The 21,992-nt window shown below is 34.3% G+C and overlaps 1 protein-coding gene across 3 annotated transcripts in view; it reads right to left on the bottom strand.

Moving 5' to 3' along the window:
* Nucleotides 1-1,363: 1,363 nt before the first annotated feature.
* The window catches only part of PPARG (peroxisome proliferator activated receptor gamma), a 54,585-nt gene continuing 33,956 nt past the window's right edge, over nucleotides 1,364-21,992 (bottom strand). For 2 of the 3 annotated variants that reach the window (XM_010718432.3, XM_003210040.4), the window contains exons 5-7: nucleotides 15,470-15,669; nucleotides 11,307-11,757; nucleotides 1,364-4,269 (exon numbers count right to left, since the gene is read on the bottom strand). In XM_010718432.3, the coding sequence (XP_010716734.1) occupies nucleotides 4,022-4,269; nucleotides 11,307-11,757; nucleotides 15,470-15,669 (899 nt within the window). In that variant the 3' untranslated portion in view covers nucleotides 1,364-4,021. Of the gene's footprint in view, nucleotides 4,270-9,051; nucleotides 9,110-11,306; nucleotides 11,758-15,469; nucleotides 15,670-21,992 lie in introns of all 3 variants that reach the window. The other variant, XM_031555530.1, reaches the window with a different exon arrangement.

Here is a 21,992-nt window from a genome sequence, read left to right as displayed (position 1 = left end):
CCTACCATAGGAAAAGACTGTGTTACATACACACAACTCACTGCCTCCTTCTATGCAGTATTGAAAAGCTGACACCTCAACAAGTCATAGGGTTGGACAATCACCAATTGCATGATGTTTAACAAGACCAGATACAGGCTTCGGCACCTGGCATCGGGCAACCCTGGCTATGTACAGACTGTGGGATGAGAGGCTGGAGAGTAGCCCCACGGAAAGGGATCTGGGGGGTTCTGATTGACGGCAAGTTGAATCTAGTCAGCACAGTGCCCTGGAGTGCATGAGGCCCAGCACTGCCAGCCAGGCAATGGAAGGGACTGGCCCACTTGTGGCTCTGTGCTGGCACAGCCTCACCTCAAGCACAGTGCTCAGGTTTGGGCACCATAGTATAAGGACATAAAACTGTTCCACTGTTATGGAAGCAGTGATTAAAATGGTCTCAACTGCGTTGGCTTTAATAAGGTCACCAGTGAACACTGTATGAAGAAGCTGCTATTTCCTATTAGATAAAGAACTTCTAGCTTCTGCAAGAAACACTTCATTGACTAGTTGATGTTTGGCATAGTGAGGGACACAGGAAGATAGTTGCTGGATTCATGCAGGTATACTCAATGACTTTCCCTGCACATGATTTGCCTTGAGCTTTTTCTCTACTGCAGTAGCAGAGCAGTGTAAAATGCAAGGCAGAACAACAGTTCAGAAGGTTAAAACCTGTGGAAATGTACCAGTATCTCACCCAGCACATCATCTCTAAGATGTTACAATATTCTGAATAGATGACTGAGGAAGAACAGTAAAACATAAGCAAAGTGAAGTTACTCAAAGTAAGGCATATACCAGCTGACTGTTTCTATTTTTGAGTTGCTAAATGTTAATAGTAGCACTGAAGATCAAAAACCAAATTGTTAATTTATGGCATGGCCCATACCAACCAAAACTCCAGAATCTGAAAATATTACAACCTACTTTTAAACTCCCATTAGCAAGTTTTTTTGTTTTTTTTTGTTTTTTTTGTTTTTTGTTTTTTTTAATAAATAAAATCCCATAGAAACAAGAAGTATTTACAATTAGATCAAAATTCTGAACATAATTCACAAGAGAAAACACTGTTTTTTGAGAAAATGTTTTCATATCCTCATAACAGTCATTTGTTCTAAATTAGTACACAGCAATTGTCCATTAAATGAACATTTTTCCCTTAAGACCTATTCTTGTAGAAAAGTATTTTAGGCAAAACTTCCTAACCATGATGTAACCGTTTAGAATTAGAACATTTCTGTGATTAGTAATTCACATAAAAATTAATATTTTCCATGGCTTTAGGAAAACACGATAAATAATTATCAAAATGTAAGAGAAGCCAGGATGTAGGGAGAATGATGTATTTTATTAAAGCAGCTTATACAGTTGAATTAAAAGTATAGGCTTTTTGGGCACTCAGTCCCCCCATAATAATAAAGGATAACACCTGTTCCTGCAAATCTGTATTCTCTTTTATCCTTACAGCATTTTGACTACTATTACATTACCACTCTCAAAATATATGCATTGTGTATGTCCACGTTAGACTGAAATCCTGAAGAAGTGCAACTGCTAAACTGTTACTCACAAAAATATTACCCCTTGCAATGAAGTAGAATGATATTCTCTGAGTTACTGTGCTTCTTAGTTACAGAGAAATTCTTACTGTAACAAAGTAATTAATTTAATTTCATTTTCAATGCATCTTTTCCACTGTCCTTTTCAAATAATAATACTTATGTAAAAATATGTCCCAGCATTCCTTTTTATTTAAAACTAATTCTGGTATCTCATTTCTAGTGATTCTAGGATTGTATGGGAAATGCAGTCTCAGCTTAATATTTTTTACAGTACATTACTATTAGGAATTTGGTGTTGAAACTGTGATCTACCTTGGTAACAGTTAGTCTTTGGTATGTCCTCCTAGAGGAGGGGATGAACTTTGCAATTAAAATTTTCCAATAGCGGTAGATGGCAAAACTTCAAGTGGCCAGTGTCCTGCGGAAAATGAGTTCATGAGAGAACAACTTCTTTTGAATGGTAACAGCCACAAATTAGTGTGCATGTAATCCCTGTCAGAATCTAATGCTCAGTTTGCGCAATGTGCCTAAATGTAAAGTGCAGGAAAAAATGCAATTTGAGCATTAACACACAACACACCATCTGTTTTAGGGCAATTTTTCTAAGTTACCTGAAACTTAATGAAGATCAAAGCTGTTTAGCCTCACACTGACTTCATCTCACTGAAATCTCATCTGTGGATTTTAAACCTTGAGGCTGAATGATCCAATTCTCCAATCACTTCCTTGTAGGCATAATGCTTACTACTCACCATAGGCCCAGACGTTCTCTGAAATAAGTAGTAGGAAATATTTTCAGGTATGTAAGGCATAAGCATAAGGATTTATTTTAATATTTAATTCTGACAGCCTCTTTTTGTACCAACTAAGATTTCCAAGGGCCATGTTGGTAGGAAGGCCAATTTAGACTCACTGAAAATTGAACCTTCTCACCTATTCCAAATTCTGCTCCTTTTTGGTCCGCTTACATATCACTGCTAGAAATATCAAAGTTTAAGGCACACTTTTTGCCAAATAAAGAAAATTTGGTCACTGTGTGGAAACTAAGGGTATTCAATTAAGGACCACTCCTTGCTTCAAAGATATGTGTTACAATTAGTGGCTTTTTTTTCTTTCCAAAATTCCATTCTTGAGTGCATCATTGTGGATCATACTTGCTTTAGTTTCTCAAACACATTCACAAACAGTAAATGTGGCCACAATACATGCGAATATACGTGAATCTAAGGTAGTCTCACAGTTGTACTGAGAATACTAGAAAAAGATTGTGTAACTAAATTTACCTTTTAAAAATTTTATGCATTCTCCTATGCTTCGCTCCCTGTGGAAATCCTGTTTGACACTATGGGGCAATGCATAAAATAAAATTAGCAATCTTAAAGCACTGAACCTCTCAAAAGCATTCTCATCCCCAGTGATAAATAATGATACCTCAAGTTAAACTCATATACTAGGGTTTCCATTACAGGTTTGTGTTTTCAAGAATGAATTCAAATCTTGCTTTTATTTAAGAGGAGTCATCCCATTCCAGTTTTCCACAGCAGTCTGACTGAGTATATTTTTCAATGTGAGTTCATCAGATAACTTTGGTATTATGTGAACTGATCCCAACAACAGACTTCCCAGAGTAGCTGAAAGCTGCATTAGCACTACCTGGTGTGGAATGTTCATTGCAGATCATGGCAGAGAGGCAGCTGCACTGCATCTCCACACAGACTGCTTCACCACTTGTCTTGAAACTGTATGAGCAGAGCAACTGATAAAGCTGCTTCCTAAGAGTGATGAACAATGCATATTCCTCAACTAATGCTTGAAATGGAGTCAAGTTTTTGAGTTTGTCCATAAATGATGGGCCTAATTCATACTTATACAAAGTCCTCGTTACAGAACTCTATCAGTGTAAAAATACATTATGGTAGGAACAACTACTAGACCTGACATGTCTAATTTTACCTTCTGAATTCTTATGTGAAGTTACGCTAATCCACAATTCAACTTCATTGTTACTTTGCCGCTGCCTTGGGAGCGCAGAATCAGACATAATACTTAAAATGTTTCCCTAGAAATGTTTAAGGAGCAAGATTTTTATTTTTAAGTTGAAAATTTAACTGCATGCTTAACCAACCTCAGTGAAGCAAGCATCAATCATACTTGTCAAGCAATTTTAAGAAATAAGATAGTTAAAAAAATTAATTCTGAAAATACTGCCAACAATTTCATGATATAGATATTTTTAATATTAAAAGTAAATTGTAAATGTGTCTTTATAAACAATATGCATAAAATAGATCTACTATACTAAGCTCTCTCTTCTTTAAATGCTGTTTCACAGTAATTTCTTAAGTATGCAAAGTTTTCTCTCAAAGAAATAGTGCAATCTGAAGAACATACATTATGTCAGAGGATAAGAACTACTATCGCCATTAATATAAGTCTTTATAGATTTCTTGTAGGAGTGGATGAAGACTCATATCTGTTTCCGTTTTCTTTATTATTTGCAACAGCTGCACGTGTTCCGTTACAATTTGCCTGAGGTCCGTCATTTTCTGAAGCAATTTTGCAAACAGTTGTGATGACTCTGGATGATTCAGCTTTAGCTGGAGCTCCAAAGCTTGCAATAGATTATCTTGTATATCTTCAATGGGCTTCACATTTAACAAACCTGGACGATCTAGGAAAAAAAAGGAGGATGGGGGGGATTATTTTTATGAAGAAAATGGAAACAACAATCTAATGTAGTAATTTCTTAGTCTATATTAAGTATTTACGTATGGCATTTACTGACAACTGTTTGACAAACTCTTAATGTACTTATTTTAAGATTTTACTAGAATCTGCTACAAGAAGTTTTAGAATTAGTCTTAGAAACAGCTCAAGCATATAAGATAAGTGCTGTATAAGGCTTATACAGCACTGCAATGCATTTTTCACAGTAATCTTGGAAACAAACCATGAATTGGAAGATAAAAAGCCTGTACCAAGTAATCCACCTTAGGAAAATCAACATATACTCAGGTGAATTTGCATGCAGTTACTACCATTAAAAATATTTCCTGTAAAGATGCATGCTAAACTTTCAAATGAAGAAAGAAATAAATTCAGCTTCTGAGAGAGACATTTTCCATGACAGAGTACAGAACTGGACTGATGCAGTCACACTAATCTGAGAGATCTAAAAAATTCAGGCTCAGTTCTTCTCCACATCTGAGTTCCAGTTGCTGTTAAGAAATCTCATTATAGCTTTTAGCATCTGCTTAGCCACATATGCTTATAGTAGTAAGAACTGATAGATGTGGCTTGCAGAGAAAATACCTTTTCTGGGCTCCAGCCAACAGACACTTATCCTTCATAAGGAGGAACCTGGTATGGATGTTACATGCACTGCTACATGTGCTGCAATGGCTGCAAGACTCCAGGATTATCTTTCGTATATCTTGTTATTTAAAAAGAAGTAAATCTTTCCTCATTGGTCATCATTATTGCCTTGCATAATGACAGTTGTTCTCTTATTTCTATCTGCCTCCCTCCAACCATCTTTAAGAGGTTGCCATTATTTGACATAATCCTTTTTCTTTTTGTTTTCCCCTAATTTGGAGTAATAAAGCATTTGATTCTACAGCCATGAAAGCAAATTAAGTTGCTTAACATAATTAAATCCTCACACATGATAATCCTCACATCTACTGGGTAAGCATCATAATTATCAGAATACTCTGTGAAAAAAAAAAAGTCAATAATTTCAATAACATTTTCTGTGTAGCCATGGAATTAATTTTGGATTGATCAATAACAAGTAATGGCTATAGCTAGCCTTGAGTTACTTTTCCAAAGGAAATATTTCCCTTTCAGAATGGGCAAGAGTTTGATCTTGAGATATTGATATTTGAGATTTTCAAAATATGATCTTAGTAACCTTTATGTGCATCCAATTCTACTGTCTAACTGCAGTTGTTAAAAGGCTGGGGAAAAACATCTTTGTAAATAATTTGGGATCTTACTTAAATGAGAAAAAAAATGCAGTCTAAACAAAAAGGCAGAGCTGGCATGGAAACGAATATACACAAGACATGAATACTGCACTGATTAGGAACACACAGCTAACTCTCAAAAAAGCGAGGTTTGGGAATAGTATTTCAGAAGTAGGAATAATAGCAAGTTTGATATTTATTTGACTGTGGTTTTATGATGCAATAGCCTTCTGTTTTAAGTGACTGGAATCTTCCCCTTTGGAACTTCATGCTAATAAGCTGTTTTTGTCTTCCAGAGATCACTTATTTGTACCATTCAACTGGTAACACCTTAAAATATGGTTCAGAAAATTTGTAAGTAAACACAGAACGACAGAATCATAAAAGCATTTTTGTTGGAAATATCAGCAAGCAGGAAACGATCTCCAGACAAACAGTTCTTTTCTGACAATACCGATAAATGAAATTAATAAGGCATTTTTAAAAAATACTTAAGAGATTTTTTTAATAAATTACAGATATTTATTTTTAAGATTGCTGCAAAAAAAAACTAGTTGCTTTCTTCGGATCTTTCAGAAAATTCCAAGATTGGAATAGTTCAAAGCTGTTTGACAATTTTAGCTTTGTGTTGCAATAACTTTACATTTTACGTATATCTTGCAGATCAACTCTGAACTGGCTGAGTATGACTCAGTGTTCAGTGATACAAAAATCAAGAAGCACAAAGACTGTGACCTCAATTTCCTCTGAGATTAATCTTTTTGCCCCCTGCTTCTTTTGTAGTGGGAATTTTTAGACAGTATTTCAGAAGTGAAATTCACTTCAAACACCATGCTCCCTAGTGCAAATTTCAGATTCCAGGAGGGGAACACAGGAGATCAGTGCTGAGACTGGAACTTAAAAATGTGTCCCTCGTAAACTGGAGTTCAGTGAGATTTAAGCACCTAACTTCCTTAAGTTCTTTTGAAAAAAAAACAAAAACCCCAAGAAACAGACAAATGGTTTTGTAATGACTAAATTGAACCATAGTCAGAAAAAATGACTACGACAAAAGCTTAGGAGATCATAAGAAGTTATTTTTAAATAGGTCAATTAAGTAGGAAGGAAAATTTCCATTGAAGACAAGTGAGATTTTTTTCATGAATGAGAACTTCAGGATATGGACATTATTTTTGGGTGTTGACAGTTTGCCATACTTTCTCAGTACAAATTTCTTACAGAGGAAAATGCTGTTTCTGTTCCAAGATACATATATAAATATGAAAAAAAAAAAAGGAACTAAGAGGCAAAAGGCCTTATTTCAAGATGTTATCAAATACTTCAAGTTGTTCAGATGCTTTTACTTGTATATGTTCTAGAATCACTGGCTTACATTAAGAAAAATGTATTTTGTGCAGGAGAGAGAACACAAATGTAAGAAACTACAGGTAAATGTGGCTTGTGGAAAAAATACAAAGGAAATGATTAACAGTGAACCCTGAAAAACAATTAGATTGGAGTAGACAGAAACAGAAATGGGAAGAAACTAGATGAGACAGGGTGGTGGAGGCCTTTGGAGAGGCCAAGACAGAATCTAATATGCTGTATGAAAGCTCACAGAGAAGACTGCAATGTGAATCGATGAGGGATGTGGAAGACAAAGACAAATGAGTTGTAGCAGGACATTCTTATGATAAAATGAAATTAAGTTAAAGAATGCCAAAGGACGAGGACTTGAAATGATTAAAGTGAGAGAGGATAGCAAACTGGAAACTACTTTTAAGCCTATCTGATAAAGAAGATTGTTTATTAAAGTTAGAGTATTTTCACTGTCTGATACTTGCTACCTATCTTTAATCCATTCAGAGTACCACGCCTCATTTCTTATTCCTTTTCTTTATCCCGTTTTTGTTAGGGTTTAATTCATTGTCATCTTGATACCTCATTTGAAAATTCTGCAGGAAACTGTTCAAAACTAAGAAAAATGTTCATAGTGGCTGGGGAAGACTGATAATCCCTTAGTTTTGTTTCAGCAGTGTGATTCTGTGTAAACTTATGCCCTATACTATCTCAGGGAAAAAGATTTTATTTTCTTATATATGCTTCTTTCATGTTCCTAACATTAACAGCAACTTTTCTACTCCTCACATAGGAAAATTCAATCTGCATGCTTTTGTCCATACCTTCATATCTTACTATCTTTGACAAAGTGTATTTTGCACATAAATATACATTCTCAAACTTAATATGATAAAGCAGGCAAAGATATTTGACTGAATAACTGTAGTACTGCTTTTGCTGAGGCACATATGATTCAGCAGATCGAGTTTTTCTTCTGAGACTGTATTTTGGTTCAAAGCCCACAGTGATTATCTGCAGTTTTTGGTTTGATTAGGAAGCAGTTTTTTTATTCTAACAGGTGTGCTAAGCAGGATCTGGGTAGGAGTCAAATATAGGCTATTTCTTGGTACTATTCTGTGAAAAATCTTCAATTTTTTATTTTTTACCTCAGCTTGTAGGAAAATTATTGAATACAGTGGTTAAAGAAGCAGCTGTTATTCACAGCTCAAGTATGTAAAGAAAAATGCTCAGAGACCAACAAAAGTGAACATAGCAACCTTTCTGAATACAAATATTAGCCTGTGAGTTGACTAACTGTCTGCTTCTTTACAGGTGTGCCCTACCACAGCTCTCCACCACCACTATATCCTAAACACTGCGTAGAATAATTTACAGGATTTTAGGCCCATCCATAATACATAAACATGCTATGAAATTGCCTTTTGAGCTTTTTCTTTATTTGACAGAAGTGCTTTGAATCAATTTTCTCTGTTTATAAACATGGATAAAATCCAAGAAGGCTTAGACTGTTACCAAACAGATATTAACAGATATTCAACTTCTTAAATCTTCTTATTATGCTATAATTCATTTTGAGCTCTCTAACACACAGTATTTTTAAAGATGCTTTAACATATTCACCAAGGCACTCAGTACTCACTGAGGAAAGCCTCACTGGCAGAGTTATGCAGTGGGGAAGAAGAATGTTGCCTTGAAAAGAAGAGACTTTACTCTTTACCTAAATATATTTTTCAGAGTTACTGTAAGTAAAAGAACATCGTAATGAAATTTTAGAATTGCTGTTAGTGACATAAAGTATTTCCTTCATAAGAACAAGGTAATATCTTACATTTCAGAGTATCTCTGTATTAAATTCAGAATACTAGAATTTGTTTGCCATGTACAGCAATATTTTAAAGCAAAATATGCAGACATTAAGAACAATTTTCAGCTTTATAATAATGAGCTCACAGTAACATCTGGAATCACTGAGACAAAGTGTGGCTGCACTGAGCACCTCAGAAACAATAAAATGACTGTGGGAGTACTTTCATTTTGTTGCTATTACAGCTAATTTGTCAGTTTCTTGTTACTGTCACATATAATGCAAAGTCAACTATTTTGATATCAAAAGGTTGAACGGTTTTATAAGATTTGTGGCAAACCTTTTTATGTGTGATTTTCCAGCTGGAATGATCTTTCTCTTCCCTCTTCTCTTTAGAGCTGCATAGGAGATAGCACTCAGGTAGACAGCAGCACTAGCATTAGTTTGCTACAACAAATTCACTGAGAGGATTCAGCTAAGATCAGTTTTCGTCTCAAAAATTTCTTAGGATATCTTTAAACGATACCTATACACTGGATTTTGTGAAGTAACTGAAACATTACAGTACTCCTGGAGCTACTGAAGTCTTTGAGTTACTAAGTACTGGTTTTGAGATACTATTCTCAATGAAATGGTTCTGGTTGATAATCAAAAAGTTCTTACAGAAATTCTTACAGAATCAAGAGCATCTAAGACATCTGAGAAATAGGTTTCCTGTTGTATATCACAGAATACATACAGTTCAATATCTAATTCTAAACTACACGATAAAGCCATTCTCTAACTGTTGGCAAATCTTAATCATTTTCAAAATAGAATCTCAGTTTGCATAAATAACTATAATCCTTTTTCAAAAAGAAAAGTTCTGAACAAAGATAGTGAGAAATCTTTTATAAAATTAATGTATTTTTCTAAAAAGAACAAATTCACATTTAGGGACTGGAATGAAGAGCTAAATAGTAACATTCAGGTAGTTCTTTATGGATCTCTGTTTTCAAATTAGTCTTAAAATAACAAAGACTTGTTGAGAAATCTGGTTCAGAGCACTCAATTATTGTTTTTCTGTGGATCATTGTTCTCCTGAGATCTAAAGCGTATTATTAGTTACATCATACCTGTTTCCTCTAATGCAAACCAAACATCACTGAAGTATAGCAGACCTAGTTTCACAGATTGCAAGTTCCCTTTTTTCAGTCAGGAGTGCATTTTGAGAGGTCTGTTTTTCATCTGTTAAATTTCACTATATTAGAAAATGCATAATACTGACATGCTTTGTGTTGTGCCCTAATAGGCTAGTGTAATTTCTCCCCCATCAAATTCAACCAAAAATATACTAGTAACGTATTTTTCTATACTGAATTAATTCAGAGTCATCAGGGATCACTGTGTTCAAAGGTTTGCTCAAGAAAACATCTTCTGGGAACTGTACTTATTTGACATGGCTTTAGTTGTCTAATAAACTATATTAAGATACCACATTTTTATTGAATGAAACAAAACAGCAAAAGAGATTTTATGTGAATTTAAATGTATAAGGAGCTATGCAAAGCAAGCAATGCACTATCAACAAAATGTTTGATTTTAGAACAATGGCATGTGGTTGTTGTGTTTGATTGCTTAAACATAATTCAATAATACTCTGCATTGCTCTGTGGAGGATCTGAATTCAGAACATTCAGCACATTCCTCCTACTGATATCTGCACCAGCGACCTAAGCCAAAATATACACACATCAGTTGGCTGTATTTTCTTTGTGCAACATCACTAAGTTGATAGTACTGGCCAAAGCAAAAGAACCGCAATCTGATCTGAAATGTATATCTGATATAAGGAATTATTGGTAGAAAGGATTCGAAGCGAACTACATTTGGGTTGTTAATTTGGAAAATGTAATATTTAAAATCTTCAGTAGACTGCCTCCAATACAAGCTGAAAATCCAGTGTCTTTATAATTGTTAGAATGAATGTAGCACCTGGGCTCTCAGATTCATGTTTGCTCAAAGTATAACACAAACTCTAACAGAGCAGCTTCAGAAAAATGAAGAGAGCAGACACACAAATGCCTGTTTTTCTCAGGCATTTGTGGAACACTTCCCTAATATACCTACTGGTGGACAAAACCTAGTGTGAATTAAAAACACCAAACCAATGTAAACCCATCCTGTAAGCCAAATGCCACATATATTTTGAAAATTTTATGGAGTCAAAGTTATTTGTGTTCAATTAGTAAGCCACACTTAACTGCAGGTTTAAAAAATCCTCATGCAGAATTTGAATTGTCAGAGGTTTTGCCAGTGAAATTCCACTCGTCCTTTTTTTCTTTTTTTTCCAAAAGATGGCCGTGATTTATATAATTACATGACCTACTGATTCAACAGATGTTTCCAGTTCCATCACTAATATCAGGTCGTTTACATTTTCAGTTTCTGCATGAAACTGAAAAAGTGGCAAATAATACCAAGAAAGCTGAAAGTTACTCAAAAACTACCTGCAAATAAACTCCCATCTCTTACTGCTGAGCACTTTCCTGTTTGGACAGGAATTAAAAGTGTCAGTTCTATTACATAATATCATAAATAAAAGATAGCTCTTACCTCCACTTAGTATAATGACAGCTATAAATATTGCCAGGTCACTGTCATCTAATTCCAGTGCATTGAACTTCACAGCAAACTCAAACTTGGGCTCCATAAAGTCACAAAAAGGTTTTCTCAGGCTCTTCAGAAACTCCCGTGTCATGAATCCTTGTCCATCAGATATAAGAACTCCATCTTTATTCATCAGAGAAGCCAGGAGAGTATATATGATCTCGTGGACACCATATTTCAGGAGAGTTACCTGATCATTCAGGTCAAGATTCACAAAACCTGGAATGTTCTTTGCAAACTCTGTAATCTCCTGCACTGCTTCCACAGAGCGAAACTGACATCGCTGGAAAATGCGAATTGCTACTTCTTTGTTCTGTTCCTGCAGTGGTGATGCATGCTTACACTTGATCTGATCTTCTCCCATTCTTAAAGAGTTCATGTCATAAATTACAAATGGCTAAAAATGAAAGGAGAATACAGGTTACTTTCATGTCTTTTCTATGAACATTTGGCTCTTGAGAAATTGGAGTAACATATATTGAGGAATAACACATCAGAAAAGACTTAGAAATGCTTGGGTAGTGCATCAAAGGTAGTCACTTTTGGGTTAAATCTTTATAATCCTATTGAAGCAAACATCCTCATAATGTTAAAATGACATACAGAAAGGATAAGTAATTCTTAGGGATTTCTCATGTGAATCAACATGTAAAAAATAGGACTTTGGGTGACACTTTTCTTAACTGGACGAGTAGGAGGTAAGAATATTTACAATATTCATGATTTTTTGCCCTCTCTTTTTTTTCTCCCATTTTACAGAAGTTCTGTAACATTATAATTCAAAGCTTTAAATACCCATTCACACAAAATGAAAATGTTACTCCTCTTACCTGAATTTTACTGATTTATACCAAATGTAACTACTAAGTGTTCAGCAAAATGTCTGCACTTCTGATGGTATAGTTTATTTTTATGGAGAGACACTATGTTTCCATTTTAAATACTTCATATGCTGTTACGTTCTTTTATGGTTATAGAAGGATAAAACTTGAAGTAATACAGAATTAATTGCATTAATTATCTGATAAACCTAACTTTTTGCTGTTAACTACTTTAAAAATCACAAGGTTAGGATGCATCTAAGCTTAAAAATAATTGTCAGTGGGGGAAGAAACACAAATAAAATGATACAAACTGCAACAGAACAATTCAGTACACAAGAATGAGTCTGACTGGGAAATAAATTCATTTGGAATAAATCAATTTTGAAAACAGATTAGAAAAAGTAATGCCAAGAAAACTTTTGTTAGGATCTGGAAGATCCAAGATTCTGGATATTTCAGAATATAGAGGTATCCTCTGATTTTAAATAGGTGGTTAATAGAGGATTTCCTGAATTTACCTGAAGAATCTTTTTTTAGAGGACAAATGACTAAATGGTTCAATTCTGCACTGATCAAACATCTGATATTAACAGCTTTGTTAACATGCTTGATTAATTAAAATACAAGGAATTACAGAAATGGACTAGAGACTTGTTTTTTAATTTAAGATCCTTCATCATCACTGATTTTAATGCCTTATTCACGTGGGCACTCATTCTTTTTTATATTCACTTCAAGCTGCAGAAGACATTTAAAAAATAACCCATGCCATTCTATACACAGTCAGCAGTATCCTCTCAGAACTCTAAGAGTTTCCATTAATTAATTCTATTTCAAATTCTTTAGATCAGTTTTTAAGTCTATTCAGGGCTAAATTGTTATGGAATTTTTGTAACTGCAAGTAGCTACTCTCTTTTCAGTGTGCTGGCCGTACATGCTACTGCTCAAAGATGCTTACTACTACCCACCAGCAGCTAGAGTTTATTACTCCCACAGTTCTGCAGATGGAGACTGTGAAAGTGGTCAGTCATTTGAACACAGAACTACAACACATTTTCTCTAGGAAGAGAGGGAGAGTGATAGATGTCACAGTTTTGTCTTTTAACTGATACAGCTGCTTGGAAAACAAAGAGTCTATGCGTGAACTGAAATAGTATTCACGCAACAAGATTTCACTTTCCAAACTGGTTAACTTAATTTTCTGCTTCTTACATGACCAATGAAACTGGTCACTTTCACAGTAACAACAAGCAACCATAGTTCCAGACCATGAGCTTCAGTCAAATACAGTGAGTTTTTTTTCCCCACTTGTACTAAGATTTTGGTGTGAATCTGAAAAAATAAACACACAGCATTGAGAAAAGCCAGCAGAATAAGGTATTTTTCAAGTTGCAGGCAGAATATTCTGTATACAAGTGTATATATACATGCATACATATGTATATGTGAAACAGTGGAATAATAAGACAGAGGGAAGTCTTAAAAATGTGTATATTAATACTGGTAGGTCATTCCTTCCTATTCTTTCTAGAAAATCGTAAGTGGCAGTATTAAGTACAAGGAAAATTAATCTATTCTGAGCAAGTACATGAAATTCAGAATGACTGCTTCATACTACCATCCTACTGACATAAGAAGATGGAAATCAAGAGTTCAAAATTGCTAAAAAGGTAAATACAGATTGAAATGTACCTTATGATTATAAACTTTTGTCAAATGAGCAAGCACTGTATGTCCCAAAGAGGATGAATTACTTACTCTGCAATTTTAAGTACAACACATTGACATAGCATATCTGATCATTTTCAACTGAAGCAGTCTAATTTTAAGACAGATACAAGAAATCTCACTTAACATTAACCTAGCATAGGTTAGCATTAACCCTGAAATCCAACAATTTGAATGCCAATATTATGAATTGATTGTTACTGGCTACTTTACGCTAAAAATTTGGAAAATATTCTTATCTACTGTTAATACATGTGGTGGTAACTGTAGGATAAGGAAGAAAGCAATCAGATTATTTTCTTTGTTTCCAAATTTAAAGAATCAACTACAGTAAGAAACAGAATCTCTTCGTACAGAGATACTGCTTCTGATTAAAAAAATTTCCCTGCAACTTCCATCCAATATAATTTCTCCTATTATATTTTAAAAATAGATAAAAAGAATCTTCTGGGGGATATCTCCATGCTTTCTGCTCAATCATTATGCTGGCTTTTCTTTTTGCCATGATACCCACTTAGCAGAGGGATAATTCAAACTTCATACACTCCATAAGGATCAGTTACTCAAACTGAAAGCGTCTGCCACAGCTAAAGTAGATTTTTTTTTTTTTGGGCTGCAACCAAACTAGAGACTACATTCAAATTATGATTTCAGAAGTCCTTAGAAGGACAAAATGAAATACTTTTTCCTACCTTTGAAATTTATGAAGAAAATTAAATAGAGTCTGTTGAAACCCTGGCAATAAAATCTCTGCTAATCACTTTAGAAAATACATCAAACTAAGAGTTATTAGTTTGGGAAATGTTATTTTCATCTTTAGTTACCAGAATAGTGATAAATTGAAAAAAATAAAAAAATCTACCACAATCTTCAGATCTTACTCATCCTTCTTCCCACTGACAAAGAAGGCTGTTATGTACTGACAGTGAAGTTTCCAAAGGAACCCATAGATTACCTCTACGTCAATGATTTTCTTGTGCACTCTCCTAAAATTCAACTTCTACCAGCATAGAATACTGACCCGTGATCATCTAGTTAAATGCAGGAAGTCATCAGAGCATCATAAGAATAAACATCATAGTTAAAGCCTGTGATGCTATTCGCATTGTGAATCATTTAACACTTATGAGAAAGAATATTGCCAGCAGTGATAATATTCTATGATAACATGCTACAATATGGATGCTTGAATAGTATAGCAACCAATTGCTGACAGTTAGATAGCCACTTAAAACAGATAGTGTGGAAGATAACCTCTGGTAAAGGAGAAGAAAAACGGGAAGAATGGATCAGAGAATACAAAAAGGTTAAGATGACCTTCAAATTCTTGTACCGGTTTCAAGTATTTTATTAGGTGGACTTGGAGTTTTTTCAAATTATGTTTACTTATCCTATCTAAAAACATTTCCTGTGTTTCAGACACAGCTTGAAACATGCAACTGCCAACAGCAAAGTTTTTTTTTTTTTCTTTTTTACTTTTTTAAAGATGTGTTGTCAATGTGGTAAAATCATTTAACTCAAAGGAAAAAAAAAAAAAAGAAAACAGAGGGAACTAACTGATTTGTCTGTCGTCTTTCCTGTCAAGATCGCCCTTGCCTTGGCTTTGGTCAGAGGGAAGGACTTTATGTATGAGTCATACAAATGCTTGGCAAGCGCTCGCAAATCAGCAGATTCAGGATTTAACTGGTCGATGTCGCTGGAAATCTCTGCCAAGAGCTTCTCCTTCTCCGCTTGTGGCATCCGCCCAAACCTGATGGCTGAAGAAGATGACAAGTAATTACCATAGCTACAGTTGCACCCACAAATGGATATTTTTATTTTTCTGTCACCTTTTATTATAAGTTACTTGATTTTTTTCTTAAAACAGTACGTAGACAAAAAAGAGGAAGACGTTTCTCTCCAATAATATAGGCAAATACTAAAGTGCTTCATGGATAGGTAAACAAACCAATTTCAAAAAGAAAATAACATATGTGTCCAAATACTTCTATTACAATATCCTGTTCTGAAACGTAAGAACTATTGTCAGTTCATTGGACAGTCTGAATTAGTGAAAACCACTGATTCTACCTACAACCTAAATCAAATATAAGGAATCTTTAAGATATTAAAATTCAGTTTACTTAGGGTAGGAACCACTGTTCAGCTTTGGATTGTATGGGGCAAATCACCACATGGATCTCAGTTTCTTCGTTTAGAAACAAAACACTCACATGCCTTGCAGGAATGAATTCCTAAATAGTTCAACAGACCTTAATATATCAAGTGATTTAAAATATTACCAAAATAGTTAAAGAATGAGAAAAAAATAAGTACAGGGAATAAAAACTACGAAAAGCTTGAGTTCTTCATCACAACTGTATGTGATTGTTATATTGTAAGAACAGCAAAGGGTTCCACCTAGTCTATGATCTCAATTACTCTACATATCTGCAGGGGTGGCTGTAAACCTCTCAGTTTTACCTCTATGTACTTAATAGCCAAGTCACAGTTTATACTTGCAGAGATGGGCTTAGAAAATAGTTCAAATGAACCATCAAGATCAAGACCGATTTATCATATGGTATTTCAGTACACAGGACTTATTTTACAGTAAAAAAGAAAAAAACAAAAAACCAACAAAAAACAGAAACAGAGCATCAAAACAACAACAACAACAAAACAGAAGGAAGAAATAAAGGTTTGCATTTTTAGCTGCAGGAGGAAAGAGAAATATTATTAATATTTTTTTCAGTGGTTAATGCCTTCCCTAGATAAGAACAAATTGTTCCTAAGGTCATACACACAATTACACTAGGGATGTTTATTTTGGAAATTGTCAGCTACTTTCCTGCTTGCAGGATGCTTGCAGTGTGTTGATGAAAAAAAGAATACCTTTTTCAAGAATAAATAATGATATTTAAAACATAGCATTTACTGTATTTACGGATCAGTTCTTTTATATCAGTAATTTTTTTTCTGTTTGTTTTTCTACTACTCTACTTTCTCTTCCAGTAAACTTGGTCTTTGAGTGATGCAAACTGTATGTTTCACTTTTTTTGGGTATTCTTATTGCTTACTTATAAGAATGAAAATCAGTCTGAAACAAAACTTAGTTCAGTAAGAACAAATTAACAGTGATTTATTCTTTTCCTGTAAATATCTGTTGCTTACAGCTTTTTATGAGAAAAATTTTGAATGATCGCCAACTGATATTTGTTTTAGATCATATCTACAATTGTACTTTTTTCCTCTCCACTAAGGAATACTGAGTACTCTTAATCAGCTGCTAACAATAGTTTTCAGTGAGACATCACTGCCAGTCCACCTCAATGCTAACAGTAAACCATTTACAGAAAAACAATGAACTTCTATTAGCTTAAATGACATGCTATAACGGCTCCAAAAGCCACTGATAATCTTTCGAGCGATTTTCCACTTAGATAATTGTATGATTCAGATTAGACCACTTCTCAAATGTGTATTTTGCAATAGCTTCATCAATAGAAAAGCCTCAATGCTTTGATGCTTCTGATTGGTTTACTGGCAATAGATTCAACTCCTCGTAGTTGTCTTTTTAAGAAGAATCTGCAAACTAATGTTTTCAGTGAAGTCTAGCAAGAATTGTTGGACTATTACAGTGAACTTTTAATTTGGAAAGTGAAGCAAGGCAAATATTAGCCTCATATAAAGGATTGCTAATAGAAAAAAAAAGAGACAAAAGTTGCTTGTGTCTGTAAAATGCTCATCACTCCCTGAAATATGTGGAGTATGACCTCAGGACTTCTTAATACATAATTAGAAACACTTAACAACTCTAAAAAAAAGAAACATCCTCTGAAAGACTTCATAATTCTAGCAGGAGCTAGGTGCTGGTGCTAGGTTCAAACTAGATGCTGTTTTGTTATTAGAGAATAAAGAAGATGTATACTTGTATTCTTTTGAAGAATAAGGACTGGTAACAAACATCTTGCTGGAAATTCAGACATAGGCTAGCAACCTTTTTTTTTTCCTAAGTACGCATCTATGTTTTCAAAATTTGGGGGTGGGAGGGTGGGCAGTAGTTTCTTTTTTAAAATCCTATGGCAATTTTCCACATAACCGTATCTATCTATTGTTGCACAGATACTGTGGTATGAAACAGGCTTACTATGACTTTTGAATATCAAATGACAGCACAGTATGTTTACTATGATTTTCTACATATGCCCCTTACCATATAACCTGAATTCTGCGTGTAGTTTTATCTTGCCTCTTGGAAAGTTACAGTTATTCATGCTAGCAAGTTGATATTACTAAATAGCAAATTGTTAGTAATTATCCATTAAAAATTTACAATAACAGAATTATAATAAATGACAACTTACATTGGATTTATTTTGCTTACGGAAAATAAGATTAACTTAGGATGTTCCAGCATAATGTGCTCATCTATGACCAACAAAGGGCAACAAATTACCTTTGAATAGTATGTGTGATGAGCCCTAGTGCTTCTAATATAAAATTATTTTGGTTAATTTTCAGATTAACTTGGAGTTCGTCATACATTTGTTTACTCTTAATAGTTCTAGGCAGATATCTTCTTTAATTTAACATTTATTCTTATTTGCCTTGTGGTGATGATACTTATTTGCATAGGAAATGCTTGGAGATCTCAATATGAAAAATGCTATAAAAACTAATCATTATTTCTTGCTATGCCGTTTTTTTCCCCAATACTGTTCCTTGTTGGAATCTTACCTAATTTTGTTTTCACATGTCTAATTTTTAACTATGCAGGTAAAAAGTCCAGTAAATTTCACTGATAAAAGAGAACTCACACATTCATGTATAATCCATTTTGGAGTTCAATCTCACTGACATAGTGGAGAACTATCGATTGATACATGAAAAAAGCTGCATATAAATTTGACATGCATTTTTAAGGAATATTTGACATAGGTTTGGCATACAGCATCATGATGCCAACTTGCCTAAAATACCAGATTCATCTCTTCTCAATAAAAAGAAAAAAAAAGCATTTTAAATTCCTTTTGTGTAAATGTGCAGGGAGAGAGAGCCAAAAGTAGCCAAAGATACTGCCAAAGGTACCACTGAATTACTTTGCAAGGCTTTTTGCTAAAATGCCAGGATTGTTTTGGAAGAAAATTAGCACATATTGCAGAACGGTAAACTAAGTTCTAAGCATTAGCTTCTATTCTGAATGCTGCATTCAGATATAACAAAGCTTACACATGCTATTGAAAACTATTATGTTAAATGTTAAATCAATCCAAACTACTCTTTATTGTTTTTTGTTTTTTTTAAATAGCTAATCAAAATGGTATAGGGAGACTACCTCATCCATTGTTGCTTTAACAACCCACTTGAGCAGCACTATCTATCAGTTCAACAAAACAGCCACTAAAATCAGTAGAGTTGACATTCAACTGATAGAATCAAGTCTTTTTAAATAATGAATTTACTTCCCTAGAAGATAACAGGCTTTTACAGCTTCCATACTAATTCATCTTTAGGGTCTAGCTTAATGCTTGTCATCATATCAGACTTTCACATAAAATAATTCACCAATAATTAAATTCCTCAGGAATATCTCATACTTTGTTGTGTTTAGCATGTGAAAAACAAACTTGGAATAAAGTATGCTATGTAACTTTTAAAAATATGTAGAGATTTTTAGGTGGTGGATTATATGTTTATTAGCAATCTGTCATTTCTACATTTTTTTCTAAATGTGTATTTTTAAGATGGAATAATAGAAGTGATTCACCATTAGATGCTGTCTAAAGTGATAAATGTGATAAAATGTGATAAAATTCATAAATTTTCCTAAACAAAAGGTCCCTAGGATCAAAAGTATATTTTAAATTTAATGATTTGTTAATAACAGAAAGTCAGAAAGTTGCGAATCAAAAATTCCTAACTTATAATTTGACAGGCAAAAATACAGTTTTAAAATATAAGTATGTTCTTTAACATTTAAAGTATATTTTATAAATACTATACTAGTTACAGTAGATAGTTCAGTTTTTTTATCATAGCAGGCAAAATCTGGGTCAAAATTCAATTTTGTGGTACTAGCTTAGTAGTTTTGTTTTGGAGAAGTTGTTGTTTTCAGGGGACTGAGATAAAGTCAAGGAGAGGTCAGTGGGTTTACAGAGGGAATGTGGGAAACAGCAGTGGAATTTGGGTTGAGATGAGAAGTAGGAAGGATTGGCAATACTTGTGGAAGTTAAGCAGAAAAAGAGGAGTTCACAGAGTGGGTAAGAGGAGTTCACAGCACTTCTGGTTGCTGAGGAAAATTTCAGGGTTCTGTTAGGTGAGTCACAGGACCTTCCCACTTTTCTGCTTCTCTTTCCCTCCTGTGATTGCTTTTACCATCTATTTCTTTACTCCCAGAAGTGATAATAAAGATACATTGTCATGTGTGCTTTTTCTCAGTATACTCTGTGGCTTTATATAAATAGTATTTGTAATGCCAGAGGAAAAAAAAAACACACCCTAGTAACATTTCTAAAACAAAAGAACAAAACTTCTGCTGAGTGGTATTTCAGAATGCAATCTGAGCAACTGAGGGTTAAACACAGAGCAGCACTGTGGTTAGAGAAGGAAAGGAAAACAATATCCAAAGCATGAGAACACTACTGTCTTTCTTAACCTTCAGCTAAGTGGTATGTAGCATTTATACATGAAAAAATGTGGCTGTTAGCTGCTAAGTGTCTCCTTGCATTCCCCCCCCCCTTTTTTTTTTTCTTTTTTTTTTTTTTTTTAAGTTGCCCTAACTATTCATTCTGCAATAATGTGTCTATGCAGAGACAGCCATAGAGTGGCACAAGGAATCCATATTCTGATTCCAAGCATTTAAAAATCAGATAGTTTCACTATCCAAATTGTCAAACTTGAAGCTGTAAATGTAACATTAGAATCTGTCTCGGTGCCATTCACAACTTTCAGTGTTGTGCTTCTGCATGTTTCTTTATGGAGACTTCTGTCTTCAAAGGAAAATCTTAGTTATTTTTTAGATATGTGTTTATAAATGATGGAGGAGGAGGGTGTTGCTTCATACGATCTGATGTTACTGGAGCAGACAAAAAACACAAATATAGAAACTAATACTTGACTATAAGCACTAATAACTCCTTGGTAAGTGAATTCATAGTAAAAGTCAATTAAAGCATTCTTTTAAGCCCTGGGAAAAAACGGCAAAGCCATTCCCCTCTCCTGCTCCTCACAACCACAGCCTCTGCAGTGCCAATGCTTCTTCCTTGCTGTGGCTGTCCAAGAAGAATTAGCAGGTAAAAATTATTCCTGGGCCCTTTGCATTGCTAAGCCGGAAATGATGATCTCAATGCTCCCCTTTTTGATAGGGCTGCACATGGTTCACATTGATATAAATGGAAACCATGTTGCTAGTTTAAGAGAGAATCTGGCATGCACCTAGGAAAAAAAAAATAACAAAACGGTCTTGAATCACTATAAAAATACCCACAGTAGCATTTCAAAATTAGTTTTAGGAGCTACTGTTGCATCCCAGGGATGGAAAACCATATTTTCTATTGGCAAAAATTTCCCATCCCTATTTACATTCACTGTGTGTACTAACATCACAAATCACAGTTAAGCCTTCCTCTTGGGGACAGTGCATTCATTTTTGTAATTTTTTTTTTAATAGTGAAAATAATGGAAGTTCAAAAAAGCCCAAAAAACAAAAAACCACAGAAATTATTTTCCCAGTCATGTTTGCAATTCTTTACCCTTTGAATTACATAAGTCTCCATGTTATGACATTTAATTCCTGTTTCTACTAAACTTCGCCAATGCAAGGCAGCAAAGAATCTTCATCATTTGTATCTTTCTGTCTAAACATTCATAAGTAAGTATTTCTAAATGAAATTTAGATTTGTTAATTTTAAAATTCAGAGATTTTCTTCTATGTTGTATACAAGAGAGCAGAGTAGTGATACGCTTCATGCTCACTGCTTCACCTATTGTAAAGAAGGCAATCTCAGAACCATACATGATTGCATACAGCTTTGCAAGCAAAGACTAGAACATATACAAAATGGAAATGCTGCTTACAGTTTACAGATGGGACAGGATG

The sequence above is a fragment of the Meleagris gallopavo genome, chromosome 14 (assembly GCF_000146605.3).
Source record: "Meleagris gallopavo isolate NT-WF06-2002-E0010 breed Aviagen turkey brand Nicholas breeding stock chromosome 14, Turkey_5.1, whole genome shotgun sequence".
NCBI lineage: Eukaryota > Metazoa > Chordata > Aves > Galliformes > Phasianidae > Meleagris > Meleagris gallopavo.
This window is presented reverse-complemented; position numbering and strand designations above follow the sequence as displayed.